Here is a 17,567-nt window from a genome sequence, read left to right as displayed (position 1 = left end):
GGAAGAAATAGGAAGAGCATCAGTTTGCCACTCTCTCTCTACTCTCTACACTACTTCGATCCAATCAAAATAGAGTAGAGAGATCTAGAGGGTAACGATGTTCTTTCTCTCTCTATCAGCAGCTTACCTACTTGAACAAGCCATACCTCGCTCTCTCTATGTTTAATATTAACTCTATAGTTTAAATCTTACACCGGTTAATTTATAGCGTTTTTTGCTTTTTATGTTATATATTTTCAGAAACAACATAATTTAATAATCAATTTAATATAAAAACAACGCGATTATCTTGGAGAATTTTCATAGTAAAATATAGTTAATTTCTTTGAAAAAATGGCAGGAGAAGACAACACACAATTCAGTTTTGTTTTGTTCTATGCTTACTGCTTGTCACTTTTGAAGTCTACTGATTCTTTGATTTGCACGTTAACTAACAATAAAAAATAAACTATTTTAGAAAGATTTGAGTATAATAATTTATTTTTCGTACTATCTTCTTAATGACAATTTAAAACAACAAAAGCAGCTATTTAAATTGTGGCAACCCTGTTAGCATCGAAAATGCTATTTGCGTGGAAGATAATACCTAAAACAATATTATGTTTGTTTCCTTTTATTTTTTTATTTAGACATTTTAGCTTAAGGAACAAATTCAATAATTTTCTTTATGAATGTTTGAGGATTTGTTATCTCTACTACTAAATTTAGGAGCACGTTCTCATAACTAATAAATTGAAGCAATTAAATGAAAATTTTGTACCTATCGCTTATATTTAATACGTTTCACTGTATTCCATATGACTATGTCGCTTTAAAGCAGAGTTACATTGTAAATTTCTTTAAATGCCCAATTTTTATTTTTCTCGTTTTAAAGTTTGTCATTTTCTCATCGAAATAATGATTTTCGAACAAAAGAGGACAAAAGAGATTTAATGTATCATCAAACTGTGAAGTGCGAGTTTGATAAAATAGATTTTATGTTTTAGTTTAAAAATATGTTAAATGGGTGCTTGACCTTTAACTAGTTTTTCATAAATTAAGACAAATCCGGCTCTGTGCTGCGTCATTCAGTACCGTTCAATAAAACTGCTATACGAAAATGACCTTTACCACACTTCTCTATACGTCTAGGCCACGTTCGCCATTTACCTGCATAACTAGAAGCTCGATCAACAAGCCTCTTCCACAATCGACCAGTGGAAGAATCCGTCTGTCGCCATTTCCCTTAAGTGCTAGTGTTTGTGGTTGTGCATCTTTTTTGTTGTGTTTATACTCTAGATTTTGACTTATACGAAGTTAATGATGGAATTAAAAGTGGAATCTGTTAACCTCTTTGATTTAGGCAAAATTTGTAGAGCATGTTTAACGGAAAAGGGTGAAATGCGATCAATTTTTATGCAGGATGATTCTACAGGACAACCGTTGGTCCTGGCAGAAATGATAATGGAGTTTACTTCTGTACAGGTTCATAATTTATAAATTCATTAGTTTACAATTTATTGCTCTTAAGTAAACCTCTAAAGTGTTTTGAACACTGTAGGGTACAATGTTGATTTAAATTTCAGTAATTAATTCATTGATAATATCATTTTGACAAAATTTACTTTGAACTTGATTTTTTTGTTCAATAAATTTTCGTATGCTTTATATGGATCCTTTATTTAATAGATGATGGAAAAAATGCAATGTTTTGTTTATGCAGTGAATTTTTATTTTGATTACTAACTGTAAACATATATTTAATAATTAGTTATGAAATTTAAGGATGTTTATAAATAATTAAAATTTCAATGCTATGTAATTACCTTAGTTTACTCATATGGACATCCAGTATATTTCCAGAACAAAATGAGTACTAGAATTTATAGCACATTTTACTCTCAAAAGAAATTCGTTGAATAATTTGAAATCATATAATATATGCACAAAGACAGTAAAAGATCCGAGAATTGAAGTAAACATCAAGAGTGCATAAGGATGGTTGTAAATTAAAAAAAAAACATCGTGTAAGATTTAATAATGAAATAACGAAGAATAGTTATCACATTTGAATACATGAGCGCGAATCAAACACTTATAGCTTGTCTAATTACATCAAAGGAAGGAACATCACAAAACCTAATAAGAAAAGTGACAGAAGAAAAAACACATGAAAAAAGAAGGAACTGACGACTCAAGAAAACTTGATTGCACCAACTACATAGCACAGGAAGTCATACAGCAAATGAGTGAAGTAGGAAAGGGTTGTAAACACGGATAAAAGAATAATAAAAACTAAAAATCCCAATACTCTTACGCTCGAAAGGGCATAAAAAGTTCTTAATAAGTAGCAGAAAAATTTCAGATCAAGCAAAATGTTAATAATTAAATAAATTCACTAAACAATATTATGAAATATACTGTCTATTTTTAAATAATGAAAAGATGTGAATTAATAAATAAGCAAAAGAACTTCATGGATTGAAATTATTGATTGATTACTTTAATGTTTGGTGATGAAACTTGAAGTTAGAACTGTACTCAATATTTTTGTACCTTTTTACAATTTGTACCACATCCCTGATGGTAGAGCCAACAATGCAGTCCCAACCCCATCACAGATCCCCTACTTTTCTATTGAATCCTTCTCTACTCTTTTATTAAACTGTTGCTGGTTGCAAACTAATGTTTACTGCCTATAGTCAGCAAAACCTTTGAAAAGTAGTGTACTTGCACTCTAATATTATTTATGTTTGTAATTTACGAAATTTTATATAATAACTTGTTACACTTGTTTTTTTGCAGATAAAAGATGACGATGGTTTACCATCATTAATTTGTTTACAATGTTGTCATGAAATAAGTAGATCATATTCATTCAAGCAACTATTTGAACAGAGTGATATAAATCTTCGGACCTATTTGGGTAAACCCATTGACCATTTTCCAAAACCTAGTAAAGATGAACTCGCACAAAACGATTTTACCAATAACTTTTTTTTGGATAATTTTGGCATTATTTCATCTTCAGATAGTAGTGACGAAGAGAGTTTGAAAGATGAACTTATTGCATTACAATCTACCCTTCCTGAAAATTCAAATGATGAAAAAGTTATTGCTCAAAAACAGCTCCTAAAAGCTTCGAAATTCCACAAAACTCGAATGTCCAGAAAGAAAATATTAGCAAAAGGAGGTAAATCAGCAGGTATGAACTATTGAATTAATTAATTTTTTTCTTGAGGGAAGTTTCAAAAAACAAGTAAAAATTGATGTTTCGATCTACTTTTCTATCAAAAGAGACCTAAAATAAAGACGATTTATCAAGTAAAACAGATAAAAGGTCGAATAAGTAAGGAGCTAGAAAATGTTGCTTAGTTTTGAGCTTTTTTATACTAATAATAGATTTCTACAGAGAATACAAAATATATTATTCGCCACATTAAATTTTACTATATTTATACTCATTACAATTATATTGTAACAAGTTACAACAACGGGTATTCAAGTTCTAATGTGTTCTAATGTTTTATCAAATTTAGCCCTTATAAATTATTTTTATTTACAATTATGTTATAATTATTATTAATTAATAGTGAAATGAGTTGTATGCATTTAAAAATTATTAATTTCAAATGTTTGTTTTGTTAATTTATTATAGCACTATCAGCCAAACGTATGAAACGTAATATGAACCAGTGCAATGTTTGTAAAAAGCAATTCATCAATCTAAAGTCATTTAGGAAACATCTAAGGACTCATATAGAAGATAGACCCTTTAAATGTAAACTGTGTCCTAGAGGATTCACAGAAGAAAATTATTTAAACAACCATATGCGTACACACGTTCCAGATGAACAGAAACCTCACGAATGTGAAGTATGCAAAAAACGTTTTATACATAGTACAATGTTAGCTAAACACATGCTTAAACATAGTGGAGAAAAACCATTTGTATGTAAGATTTGTAATAAAGGATGTTACGCTGAAAACAGTCTTCTAAAGCATATGAAAATTCACGAGAAAAAAGAAGGAGATCCAGCTTTATTAAAACATATATGTGATTATTGTAAGGTTGAATTTCCGGATCATCAAAGTCTCTCCGTACATATCAAACAACATACTGGTGATAGACCATTTGCTTGTAACATCTGTGGAAAGTGTTTTCCGCAGAGGTTCAATTTGGAACTGCATTCCAGAACTCATACAGGTGAATAAATATTCTATTTGTATAAATTTATTTATGAAATTTTACTTTTAAATTAAATTAACTATATACATATGAAATATTTTTTAGGGGAAAGACCATTCCAATGTGAAATTTGTAAAAACGGTTATGTATCGAAGGCTAGTCTTAAAATTCATATGAGGACTCATACTAATGAACGTCCATTCGTTTGTGATTTCTGTGGAAAAGCTTTTAGACAATCTGGAGATTTAACTAGCCACAAACGACTTCATGGTACTGAAAAACCCATAGAATGTTGTATTTGTCAAAAAAGGTATGTTTATGATATAATTTTTTTTCTATAATTATGTAGTACTTAATGAGGTGAACAAATATTTATATAAAAATAATTTATACCCCACAAAAAATGCATGTTGAATAAATCGCACTTCCACTCAAATAGTGTCCTAAATAAAAAAAAAACTACCAAGTAATAATCAGTTGAAATTAATTCTAACTTTATTTTTCACTTTTCGGTTAATAACTCAAAACCTGAGTTAACGCAATAGCAACTGTTTATATGACATTATTTGAGATTAAATTTCTAAGTTTTCTAGCACTGATAGTACAATAAAAGAAATTTTCTAATTTTTTGAGTTATGACACTATTTGAGCAGAGGTGCGAAATGAGGTGCTCAATTGGGGACAACTGTAAGCCTTCCAAGCCAAAGGGAAGAAAACACCTGAAACTTTTTGTGTGTAACTGCCTAATGTCTAACCAAGTGAACACCATAAACATAACAGTTGACAATACACAAATAAAACTAAAAGAAATTAACAAATAATAGAGAATACGAGAAGAATGAGAGTACATGAGAGTAATTGCAGATAAAAAGAAAATATTTTACTAGCTTTCCACTTGTTACTAATGAAATTGATCCTATAAACCAATTTAAAAGTGTGCTTATGTTCTAGTAAACTGATTAGAAATAATTAAATTAATTTAAAAGTGATTATGTTTCAGTAAACTCATTAGAAATAAGTAAACCAGTTTAATAGTATGATTAAGTACTAGAAAAACTCATTAGAAATAATTAAACAAATTAAAAAGTGTGACTATTTATCAGTAAATTAATTAGAAGTAATTTAACCAATTTAAAGTGTGATTATGTACCAGTGAACTCGTTAGAAATAATTAAACCAATTTAAAAGTGTAATTATATACTAGTACTCATTAGAAATAATTAAATCAATTTAAAAGTGATTAAGCACTAGAAAACTCTAGACTAGAAAAACTAGAAAACTGTAGTAGTAAACTCATTTGAAATAATAAATAAATTTTAAATTAATTTATGACAATTTGTATTTTCTTCTTCAGATTCACGACTGTGATGAAATTGAAATATCACATGAGGAACCATACAGGAGAACGCCCTTACGTTTGCAGTGTGTGCGGTCGTGGTTTTACAGTGAACACTATTCTTTTACGGCATATGCGTGTCCATTCTGGCGAAAGACCGTATGTGTGTGTCACTTGTGGTAAAGCTTTTTCCCAATCGAGTACACTCAACACCCATATGAAAGTGCATGCGTCTTCTAATAATCAAGAACGTGCATCGAAATATACAGTAAACGAAGAACCGAAGTTTCAGTCTCAAACGAATCAACAACAGCAACAAAATCAGCAAGATCATAATAGAATGATGCAACAGCAGGATAACCGAATGTTGATACAAACACAGCAGTTGAGTGATGGTACAAGAATTGTAACAGATCCCACACAACTGTTGGGAGATCATAGGGGATTGATAAGTGACACAAGGTAATTTTTTTACTTTTATATAATAGTATTTTTCACTTGTTTTAGTCTCACCTTTTCAGGTGTGAGATGAAGGTTTTAATATCTTTTATATCCAATCCTTTTTTTATCGATGGGTATCTTTTTTTGTCTCCCCAGTTCTCAATCTATTTCTTTCTTGGTGTGTACAACCTCTATTATTATTTTTGTTAAACTATCTGTGTCCATTTTAGATGTTTTTTCTACTGTTGTTTCTTATTTTGTTAATTTTATGTCTTTATTGTCTTGTATTGAAAACAAATTACATCACTTTTCATTAATTGTCACATATATGTAAAAAATAAATTGAAAAATATAATTATTTATTTCAGGTTGATAAATCATGAGGGACCAAGATTACTAGTAGACGTTTCTGAACCTCCTCCACTAAGACTATTGGTTACTGATAATACAAGTCTAGTTTCTAATGATAACAGACTAATTACTCAAGATAACAGACTCATTGCAAGGGTTAACGTTAATGACAATAGACATTTGCCTGTTCTAGATGGTTCTAGAATATTAACTAGTGATAAGTATCTAGCTACTTATGATCCTTATCAAAGAGGTCACTTATAAAAAATCTGGATCATAGTGGTTATTGGACGTTTTATTGTTGTACTACTCAATTTTCTATATTCAATAACATCAATTTTAGTTAATTGATATATTCTTTTAAATAAACAATAATCATTGAACTGCATTTGAAGAACCCATGGCTTGGTTATACTGTAGAATCTCTAAAACTCGAAACTTATTAAGTCGAAATCCTCCTTTCTTTTGGCTAAACCTCCAAATACTAGGTATCTCCAATTATTCCTCCTATGAGTCGTTCAGTGCTCAAAGTGACTAACTCCATAAAAGAAAAAGTTGAGAAATACTATGAAATAGTTTAAACTGTTTTTTAAAATTTGTTATGATATAAATCCAAATATATATTGTAGAATGCATAAATACAGGTGTAGCTTCCGTCTAACGGTATATAAAATTATTAAGAAGGAACAGCCAAAACATAATCGTCAGTAACGCTACAGTTTTAATGTGACTGGTGGAGTTCAGTTCTATTAAAATGGGTAAATTGTTGATTTTTTTTAGGAAACTTTCAAGGCGTATTTTGAAATTTGAAAGGGGGGTCATACTCTACATATCATTTATCTGTTGAGTTGCATGGCATTACGAGACCCTTTTGTTTTCGCTCAATTAATTAGAATATTTAAAACAAATACTGAGTGAATCTATATTGATCGAAATGAAAGGGATAAAAAGAATAACTGTGTTGATTATTTGTTACCCCTCAAATAAATATACTTATGAACATATAAATTTCGCTTATCATAAGCTAGGGATGTGGCCAGCTGGGGAAAGGCTTTCCAAGTGAAAGAAAATAGTCCGTATAATATTATCATCTTCGGCTGTTTGAAAAACATTTACCGTCATCATTCAACGCTTGGTGATGCATTTGAATTGCGTTACTGGAACGAATTACATAAGAATATGGAGTTAGTCAAAATGGCTTATGAAATAAATTACTTATTATTCAACGACTAAAAAAATTTTGCAGTTTAATGTTAATCTTCATTATTCGGGAAAGTTATTATATAAAAAGTTATGACTGTAAGCTTTGACACTTGAATTTGAGATTTTTCAAAAAGTGGAATTGATCGATTTGTGCTAATATAAATCATCAAACCGATTCAGTGGATATTGAACAAATTCTTTTAAATGTTAAATGATTCCGATATTGAAACTTGTACCGAATTTTTCTTTTTTGATTCAATATCTGGAAAAATATGTATATTCAAAAATCTTGTCTTTGTAAGTCGAAATTTTAGCCATATTTGAAATTTTTTGTGAATTAGAAGTTTTTTGCATTTCCTTTGACATTCAAGATATCGAGAAGCTATTGTACTAAAGTAAATAAGCATTTTACACGACCAAACTTTGTTGTGTACCTTTCTTATGTCTTAACTACCAAAGAAATTTCTATTGAATATTTTAAAATTGTGTAGGAACATTTTTCATTATGCAAATTAGGTGATTATTGCTTACAATTTGAAAGTTTTGGAAAAAGTTGAGTAGTTCAAATAATTTCTACATATCACGATTTCTAGTTAAACTAACATATTCTGCTCAAACTTTATACTTTTACTCATTATTGATAACCATTTTTCTAAAATTTATTTATTTGTAGATTTATAATTACAGTAAGACCTCGCTTAACGCTTTCTCGTTTAGCGCTGTTTTATTTCAACCCGGGGATTCCCCGAAATTGTGCGCTGAGCTAGTTTTCCAAATATGTCCGAAACAGTGTAATTGTGTTTCTTGTTTGGTGCAGTGCTGTACGGGCGCATTTATATCCTGTGAATAGAAACGAGAACCACTATTAGTTTATCACTCCAAAAACCCAAGAGCAATGAAAAGCATATCTATATCAACTTTACCTCTGATTTGATAGTCTAATATGAAAATTTTCCAGGATTGATTCACTGAACTGTCTGAACGTAATTGCGGAATTAAAAAACTTGAACCAAGAGCACTAGTATTAATTGATAATGCTCCAAGCCACCCAATAAATTTATCAGATTTGACAACATGCATTCCACTCGAAGTGGTTTTCTTGCCGCCTGAAATAACTGCCGTAATCCAACCAATGAACCAAGGCGTTTTATCCAATTATTAATTGGGGTAAACATTTAAGCAGATGTTTGAAAAAACAGACGGAGAATAAGAGAATTCTGGAATAACTACAATATAATGAAATATGTAGAAAACATAAAGCTTTCTTGGAATAGGATTACAGAAAGATCTTTGAAAGGGGCATGGAAGAACATTTGGGTAGATTTAAGTAAGATCAAAGATATTGGACATTATGTCGATATAGATAAAATAGTGGAAGTACCGAAACAAACCGGTGTAGATGAGGTAAATGTGAAAGACGTCGAATAGTTCAAGAAACAGCAACTAGTCTTTCTAATGATGAACTCAAGGAATTAAATGAGCGAAAAATATTGTTCTATGGCGTTTGTAAAATGGAGTTTGACTACTATAATTGAAATTATGGACCAATTTGTTGAATATGATTCAAATTTTCACAGAAGTTCAAAAGCAAGACGGGGTTTTATAGATGTTTTATCCACTTATCAACAACTTCTAATAAAACGCAAACTGATTATATGCCTTCTTGAAAAAAAAGGCAGATAATTGGAAATACAAAATTGAATAATCTGTATGACTTAGAATATAAGTATATTCTTTTATATTGTTTCCATTTTTGTAAGATAAATATTTAGTTTTATTTATATTAAAAAAAAATTCTAATTTTAATATCCATCTTCCACTAGCCCCATCATTTACATGTTAAGATAGCTTCGTTTCGCCTTACGCTCTACATTGATGGAACGTATCCTACACGTTAAGCAGGGTCTTGTATGGATTTGGGGTCTCATGTACACCGTGACCCAAAGGATTTATTGATATCACTCCTTTTAACAAGTTTAGAATGTGGGATGGGTTAAATTGCCAGAAATCTTCGTCTTACATTTCAAGTGCTCTGGAGTTCCTTAGTGTTTTGCACTTGGAGAGAATGTGGATTAAGGTTTCATTCTATGTGCAACAAAATCTGCACGCCGCATTATCTGCTTGGTCTAGCGTTTGCAGGCGACAGTACCTCGATACTCCTGTTGTATTCGTAGATTGTTCTTACTTAGGTTGATACATTTGGCAGATCTACTCTGGTTCTAGTTTCCCAGAAGAGTATTTGACTGTCTCAGTTCCTGTAGGTTGTCCCAATAATTGGTTTTGCTTCTATCTACCTTGTTTTCCAGTGATTTTTCCACTGTAGCTCTTACCACAGAAGGGTTCGGCTCTCATATAGCTTGTCAGCTATTTAATTTCCCTTTGCTCTGGTGTCTCATAACACTCCCCCCTTTTTCTTATTTAAACGAACCAAGCGACACGTTGGCAATTGAGGTGTTACGAACGCCTAGTCGCCACTAGAGGAGCTACCCTGCTCTTAGAGATTAGGCACGTGCGGTTTTGCTTACTTTTTTGACATGGGGAGAGGTGAGTAAATAATTGTAGTGCATCTGATTATGTAATACTTGAACGGTCCCTAAGAATCAACCCCAGAACTTTCCTATCCTGAAATCGAATACGATGTACCCACCTCCTTATTTTTAATGTATTAGAATCGACATTTACTATCGGTTTTGTAATACCTTGTAATATATAGTGGCGTTTTAGTTAATGTAAGTAATAAATTATTTTCTACTGCACTGTGTTTTCACTCAAAAAAAGTCTGTTGAACATTTGGTTAAATTTTTATATATACAAAAAAAAATATTTTCCTATTTATATCACATTCTAATCAGTCCTAGTGCTTCGACCTACTGTCTTTGGCATTTTCTTATTAGTAGAATCTTCCAGTTCCTTTTGTTTATAATAATGTGGCGCCACCTCCAATAACCATTTACTTTCAATCTCTATAACTTGTCTCATAAATTCTTTTGTGGTAAAAACAAGTTCATGGTAAAGCACCCATCTAGGTAAAGAATCGAATAGGGCGCTATTGGGGTGAATGGTGACGCTCTGATTATGTTTAACCGTCTTATAACTTCCACCTTTTGAAAATCTTGCTATGTGATAAAAATAACCAGAAGTAATAGCTTTGCGGATATTGGCAGTTTCTGATACATTGGACACCATCTCAATTTCAACCCTCGTCATCAAATTTACTAGTTGTTCCCTAACATCTCGCGCTCTCTTCATAGACCTTAAACAAATTAACCTATCATTTTGAATAAAAAATATTAAGAAAATAAATAACTTGAAATTAAAAAATTATCCATTGCACTGAATTAGATATTGCATTGCACTTAAGGTTTTTTTGGATCTAGCTGTTGTTGATGTCTATAGCTCATCTTCTAGTTCCAGTATTAACTTCAAGATAGTTAGATTTAGATTTTACTTGTGTGAAGTATGGACAATTTATTTCCGTGAATCTTTCAATCGAAGTATTTCTGCTTATTAAACATCTTGATGAAAGCCTGGCAGTATTTGATTCCAGGGCTAGCTGGTTTGGTGGTATTTGAATCATCTGTGTACCATTAAATTGTATTTATTTCGAAAATTTAGGTGGTGTGTTCCCTTTGCTGGTCTTCCATGAAGTTTATTGAAAACGTATCCAAAAATATCTTACCTGTATTGTATAAAGTTTTCATAACACCATTGTACAGAGTAATCAGAGTCCCTCCATTGGTTGTAAACGTTTAAAAGACTTAAATGGTCTCCTCCCATATGATTGAAATTTTTTCTTGCAGTATCTGCATGGATAATTTTGTCTTTTGGCCTATAAAATATGGCTCCATTTACTGATAACATTGCAGCTATCGATACTATCTCTTCGGCGCATTGGTATCTGAAAAATTAGTCTGTTTATTGTATGCTTTTGTCACATACTAAGAAACGGGAAAATTTGTTTTACGAAATATGAAAATTTAAATGTAATGTAAATGTAAATTGTTACTTACTTTTCAGAAGCTAAAATCATCTTGGCCATCATAGGATCTACTGGCAATTCAGCCATTCTTCTTCCTAATTTTGTCAACTCTCCATGATGGTTTAATGCCCCTAGGGCGTATAATTGTTCTAAAGCTAAGACTAAGGTTTCATGAGGTGGAGGATCTAAAAAGTCAAAATGCACCAAATCGTTTATTCCCAATGCCTTTAACATCAAAACTGCATTCCCCAAATTAATCCTTTGAATTTCCGGAACTGTATTATCTTCTAATTCGTGTTTGTACGACCAAGCGGTGTATAACCTAAAACACTTTCCTGCTGCTACTCTTCCAGCTCGACCTGCTCTTTGATTTGCAGATGCTTTTGAAATAGGCACAACCATCAAACTCTCCATGCCAGTCCTTGAATTAAAATGGTTTTGTTTAGCAAACCCTGGATCTATTACATAAATAATGTTATCTATTGTTAGCGATGTTTCAGCTATATTAGTAGCTAGTACGACTTTTCTTGCACCGCGAGGAGTCGGCTCGAATATTTTTGTTTGCATGTCACTGGGCAAGTTAGCGTAAAGAGGTAATATTATCAATTCCTTTACTTTGGAACCTAATCTGCGCACTCTATCTTGCAAAAGTTCATGACAAGTTTCTATTTCATCTTGACCAGTTAGAAACACTAATATATCTCCCAAAGGTTGAGTTACGTGGATTTGTAAGACAGATACAACACATGCATCAACATAATCTGCTTCAGGAGCTTTCGTGTAATAAATATCAACAGGGAATCTTCTACCCGGAATTTGATATACTGGAGCATCATCGAAAAATTCTGAAAACTTGGTAACATCGAGAGTTGCACTGGATATTAATAATTTTAACTCTGGTCTAAATCTTGCTATATCTTTAACCAAACCAAATAGTATGTCTGTGTGCAATGTCCTTTCATGTGCTTCGTCGATAATCATGACGCTATATGAAGCTAAGTCTGGTTCAGATAGAAATTCTCTGTGTAGAGTACCATCAGTCATATATTTAATAACGGTTCTCTCCGAAGTGCAGTCCTCAAATCTAATAGCGTAACCTACCTCATTGCCAAGTTTTACACCCATTTCTTCTGCTACTCTCGCTGCTACTGACATGGCTGCTACTCTTCTTGGTTGGGTGCAACCAATCATTTTACCTGAAAATTTTTCAAAATGAAAAGAAATAACATATTCTACTTGTATTCAGAAATTTATTATATTCACCATCTTCTGTAAATCCAGCTTCATACAAATACTGTGGTATCTGTGTAGTTTTACCAGAACCTGTTTCACCTTCAATGATTAGAATCTGGTGTTCCCTAATAGCTTGAATTAAATCATCTTTAAATGGATATATTGGGAGACTTTTCTTCGTTTCTTCTATTGTTAATTTCTTCTTTTCTGATTCAGTTAGTTCGGGTTCTTTTTTTTCGGTTAGACCTAAATGAATATCAATTGAAAATAATGTAAAATTTAAATTAAGTAATCTGTTGATAGGTAAATTAGAAATAGGATGGGGGGAAAGTTCATTTAAAAATTGGAAAAATGATAAAAATAGCATTTGAACCTACCCCGTATATTTATTTTTGGAAAAAACTTAGAAAACATTTTCTGAATTAAAGAAATAACAATTTTTATTGTTTCAATGGTTAATTTATTCCAAATTCAAAATAGACAGGGAACAGACATTTAATTATTATTTGAATTCACCCCATAAATGAAACGACGATTTTTTTCATTTAGAGCATGAAAATCTCAAAAATTTATTATATACGGGGAATAGTCATTTGAATATCATTTGAACCTACCCTGTATATTTATTTTTGGCAAAAACGAAAAAATAATTATTTTCAATAAATAATTATTTTTTTATATTTATTATTTTATAAATAACAAATTATTTCATTTTAATTTAAAATTTATATTAAATTCAACATATACATAGAACAGACATTCAATGATTATTTGAATTCAATCCATATGAATAATTTCACATAAAAACATTTGTGAGAAAATAGAGCGTGAAAATCTTAAAAATTTATTAAGTACAGGGAACGATCATTTGAAAAATAATAGAAATATCATTTGAACGTACCCCGTATGTATTTATTTTTTGGAAAAAATGGAAAAAGTAATTTTTTTCAGCAAATGAAATGAAAATTTTTTTATTTCAATCGAGAATCTATTTCAAGTTCATAATATACAGGAAATGATCATTTAATTATATTTGAGCCCACCTCATATAATTTATGTAATTGAAACAATTTGTAGGAATTTTTTTAATAAATAAGATACATTTGGTGCTATGCTTCAAATTAAAGCACTCATAAAGCCATAAACTGCCATATAAATAAACTCAAATTCTTTAAAAGTATTTCAAGCTGACAGCTTGAGGTAACTGCATAAAATAGGAATGTACACGAAAATAATGGTATATGAGGTAACCCACCTGGCATTTGCAATGCTTGAATGAAAGTAATTTGATCTTCCAATAACAGTTCATATTCCTCTTTTTTAATAGCATCTTTGGCTCCGAATTTGAATACAGCAGATGCCATTTGATCTTTCTCCCATTTTTTTTGTTCTGACTGTGGTACTTTCTCCAATTCATCCACTTCAATGTAATCAGCAGTGGAATCTTTTCCCAAATCTCTGGGCATATGATACCTCTGGACCCGTTCGAGTTCTCTAGCTTTTTCATGTTCTTGAGCAAGTCTCAACAGTTCTTTTTTGTGTTGACGTTCCTTCTTTTCCCTTTCTGTTAAACTAAAATCACATAAGTTAGCAAACAATTCCTAAAAGCAACATAACCTGTTTAATATACTAGCCGAGTTAAGAAATAAACACACAGCACAAAGTGTCTAAATTTTAACTATCAGAAAACTTACATTTCTTCTTCAAATAGGTATTCATCATCTGCTATATCAGCTTCCAATTCTTGCAACTTATCATCTTTCCTTTTCTCCAAATACTTTCGCCTTGAAGCAACTCTAAGCATAGGAATAAGTTTTTCTCTTTCTGCATTGTCCAACTTAAGTCTTTTAGCTGCTTCTTCGTATGCTCGTTTATCTGAATTGTGAACAATGTTCCTTGTTCGTTCTTCATCTCGTTTTTTAAGTCGAGTTGCAAACTCATCTCTTTCTTTCAAATCTTTTCTTCTGGCTTCCTCAGCGCTATCGACACTATCAGAGTCAGAATCCGAGTTATATCGTCTACTTGTACCTTGTCGGCTCATTTTCAAATTTCAAAGCTTTGTTGATATACACATACGTTCCAGGTTATACTCAACCCATAGAACATATCATTGATATGTTCTCTAACCTTCATCTTCTTTTTTAGTATCTTGTAATTATACAGCCTCTTATTTGTTCAGACATATAATTGGAAACATTTATGTTTTTATGAATTTTTTGATAAAGTAGGCGTAATTAATTATAGAAATAAAAGTAAAAACAATTTTTATAAAGCTAGGTGACTACTACTTAACGCTAAATATACATCAGTATTTTGGCCGGTGGTATGACGTCATTAGTTTAACGCCATTTTGAAATAGTGACTACGTTTGTGCATGATAATTGTGTTTAACCGAAGAAATTAGAGAATAAATGATTTGAAATAATTATATTTCAAACAAAGTGACTAATTATTTCTGATACGTGTAATAAATAAAAAGACAAATCAGAATGTTATAGTATATATCACGAACAAAAACGTCAAAATTGAAATTGTCATGTTAATTTCAAAGGAATTTTTATATTAACTTCGTATTGGAGTGGTATGTAATTAATACTTAATGTACTTTAGAGTAATAATAATAATCTTAGTTTTGCATGCTTAATTTATTTATAAACATTGACGCTAAAATAGTTTTTACGTAACATACGAATTTGTGCAATTTACTTGACTTTTTGCTTGAATTTTGAATGTTGTATTAAGTATTTATTCATTTATATTTTGATAAAGACTGAAAGTAGTCGATACGTCAAAATTTTTATCTATTTTTCAAAACGTATTATAAAAACTAATTTTATAACAGAAGAGACCTAAAATTTATTTGATACTTGATTATTGGTTAATTGAATACATGTAGAGTAGATCTTAAATCTTACATCAAAACTTACTCATTTAAGATGACTTATTCCTTGACCTTCTCAATTTGCCTTTGAATAATTGTAATTTGTTTGCAAAATGATTGTAGCTTGATCAGTTTCATTAAACATTGGATTCTAATTCTCATGAGAAATACTTTTCTCCTAGTACTACACATACACATAATATATTTTTTATTTTAATTAGCATACTTTCTTTTAATATATTCATTTGTGAAACAAGCTTCAACAACTATTGTGGTTAAAACAAATTTCTATTTTCTATATTCATATTGTAAGTAATCTATTAATCAATATAATTTTGTTGTCAGTGTCAACTAATAATTTGATAAAGACTGCTTTACCTGTTTTTTTAAAAAAACTGACTTTCATTTCGACACATACAGGAATTAAATGCAAAAATCCCAATCTTGCTACATGCTTTCTGTGGGGAGATACTGCTGTTACGGATAGACTGTCAAAACGCTAGTAATACTGTATTTTTTTTGTACAAAATGCGCTAAAACTATGCATAATTCAAAGATTGTGGAAGGTATATTACTTCTCAAAAATGATACATATCTGTCAGTGATACCATACATACTGTTTACTACTGCTATACAAACACAATTATTTCACTGTCTGGTCCTTCGAGCCTGGTATGAACCAGTGACGTACAAAGAACCAAATAGTATAATTTTGAGTGTTGATATTGGTATATCAACATATGGTATATACATAAGAAGAAGAACAAACGTTAAGGACATTATTGAAATTATAGCCCAAAAGAAATGGCAATGGGCAGGCCATGTAGCCCGAATGACGGATAATAGATGGACGAAAAGAATATTGGAGTGGAGGCCAAGAATGGATAAGAGAAGTAGAGGCAGGCCGCCAACAAGATGGAGTGACGATGTAAAGAAAATTGTAGGAAATTGGATACATACAGCTCAAGATAGAGATAGATGGTTTAAACTAGAGGAGGCCTATATCCAGCAGTGGATGGAAGATGGCTGATAGATGATGATGATGATTGGTATTGACAAGTATGTTAAGTATGAATATCATCAATGGTACCATATATTCCAAATTATCTGATAATTGTTAGATAAACTTTTACAAGTTGTAAATGGAAACTGTTGCTTGTGCCTACATTGATTTTGTAATTAATGATGCATTATAATAAGGATATTGGAAAATTGAAGGGTAATGAAATAATACGAAAAATAAAATACAACTATAGGAATTTATGGATATTAATATTTTATATACAATCAATTTTTACAGATAAGTAGTATATTTAATGTTATAGTACACAACTTTTAACATCAAGTTTTGCTACACTAAGATTAAAAGAATGTCACGAATATACGTACAATTTCAAGTTACTCCAAATATAATAATTTCAAATGAAGAATTATTGGTATATTCTGTGACAACCAATGTGAAATGTACGGACTGCCGCCATTTGCTAATAGGATAAGCGAACCTAAGGTAAATCTAATCAACAAGGCAGACACCTCATCAGACTTATCGTGATAATGAAATTAAGTTCACAATTCATAGAATTTACTTATTAAATATTTTGTTTAATATGGGTAGCTCACCATATTTCTTTCAGCTTGGATACAAACTTCCTTTTACTGTATATGTCAGTATAAAGCAAAAAAGACACATTTATCAAATTTGTTCATTGTATAAAATGTTTAATTTGCTTATTTTCTCATAAAAGTTCTTTAATTGGGTACCCTTGGAATACAAATTTACTAGGAATAGATTCAAAACTGCTTATCTTGATCAACGATCAAAATGTTGATTGCAAATACTTACAGTCTCTATTCAACCATAAATTTTTAAATTTATGGTATATTTGATTTTTGATGAAAATCTCGATTATCTTAGGTTTTGTTGATTTTTACTTTCCTATATATTCCGACCAATTGTTTTATTTGTCTTCAGTTT

At 30.8% G+C, this 17,567-nt stretch overlaps 2 protein-coding genes across 2 annotated transcripts; one reads left to right on the top strand and one right to left on the bottom strand.

Moving 5' to 3' along the window:
* The first annotated feature begins 1,108 nt into the window (after positions 1–1,108).
* Positions 1,109–6,679, top strand: LOC130899942 (zinc finger protein 846-like). The gene is made up of 6 exons (XM_057810140.1): positions 1,109–1,464; positions 2,785–3,184; positions 3,638–4,186; positions 4,274–4,478; positions 5,523–5,966; positions 6,314–6,679. Exons 1-6 carry the CDS (start codon positions 1,300–1,302, stop codon positions 6,558–6,560), a joined length of 2,010 nt encoding a protein of 669 aa, XP_057666123.1. The 5' UTR covers positions 1,109–1,299; the 3' UTR covers positions 6,561–6,679.
* A 3,609-nt stretch (positions 6,680–10,288) lies between these two features.
* On the bottom strand, positions 10,289–14,820 carry LOC130899940 (pre-mRNA-splicing factor ATP-dependent RNA helicase DHX16). The gene is made up of 6 exons (XM_057810139.1): positions 14,406–14,820; positions 13,967–14,283; positions 12,742–12,957; positions 11,510–12,674; positions 11,179–11,397; positions 10,289–10,752 (listed from the first exon to the last, which is right to left on the bottom strand). The coding sequence occupies exons 1-6, from the start codon at positions 14,750–14,752 to the stop codon at positions 10,344–10,346; spliced, it is 2,673 nt and encodes an 890-aa protein (XP_057666122.1). The 5' UTR covers positions 14,753–14,820; the 3' UTR covers positions 10,289–10,343.
* Between the last annotated feature and the right edge of the window lie 2,747 nt (positions 14,821–17,567).

This window comes from Diorhabda carinulata, chromosome 12 (assembly GCF_026250575.1).
Source record: "Diorhabda carinulata isolate Delta chromosome 12, icDioCari1.1, whole genome shotgun sequence".
NCBI lineage: Eukaryota > Metazoa > Arthropoda > Insecta > Coleoptera > Chrysomelidae > Diorhabda > Diorhabda carinulata.
This window is presented reverse-complemented; position numbering and strand designations above follow the sequence as displayed.

Excerpts from the sequence above, each read along its gene's own strand:
- LOC130899942 (XM_057810140.1), top strand. The coding sequence starts at position 1,300 with ATGATGGAATTAAAAGTGGAATCTGTTAACCTCTTTGATTTAGGCAAA. Across the intron at positions 4,479-5,522 it reads TGTTGTATTTGTCAAAAAAG|ATTCACGACTGTGATGAAAT; the intron begins GTATGTTTATGA and ends TTTCTTCTTCAG. Across the intron at positions 5,967-6,313 it reads GGATTGATAAGTGACACAAG|GTTGATAAATCATGAGGGAC; the intron begins GTAATTTTTTTA and ends TATTTATTTCAG.
- LOC130899940 (XM_057810139.1), bottom strand. The coding sequence starts at position 14,752 with ATGAGCCGACAAGGTACAAGTAGACGATATAACTCGGATTCTGACTCT. Across the intron at positions 14,284-14,405 it reads TACCTATTTGAAGAAGAAAT|TTTAACAGAAAGGGAAAAGA; the intron begins GTAAGTTTTCTG and ends ATGTGATTTTAG. Across the intron at positions 12,675-12,741 it reads AGCTGGATTTACAGAAGATG|GTAAAATGATTGGTTGCACC; the intron begins GTGAATATAATA and ends AAAAATTTTCAG.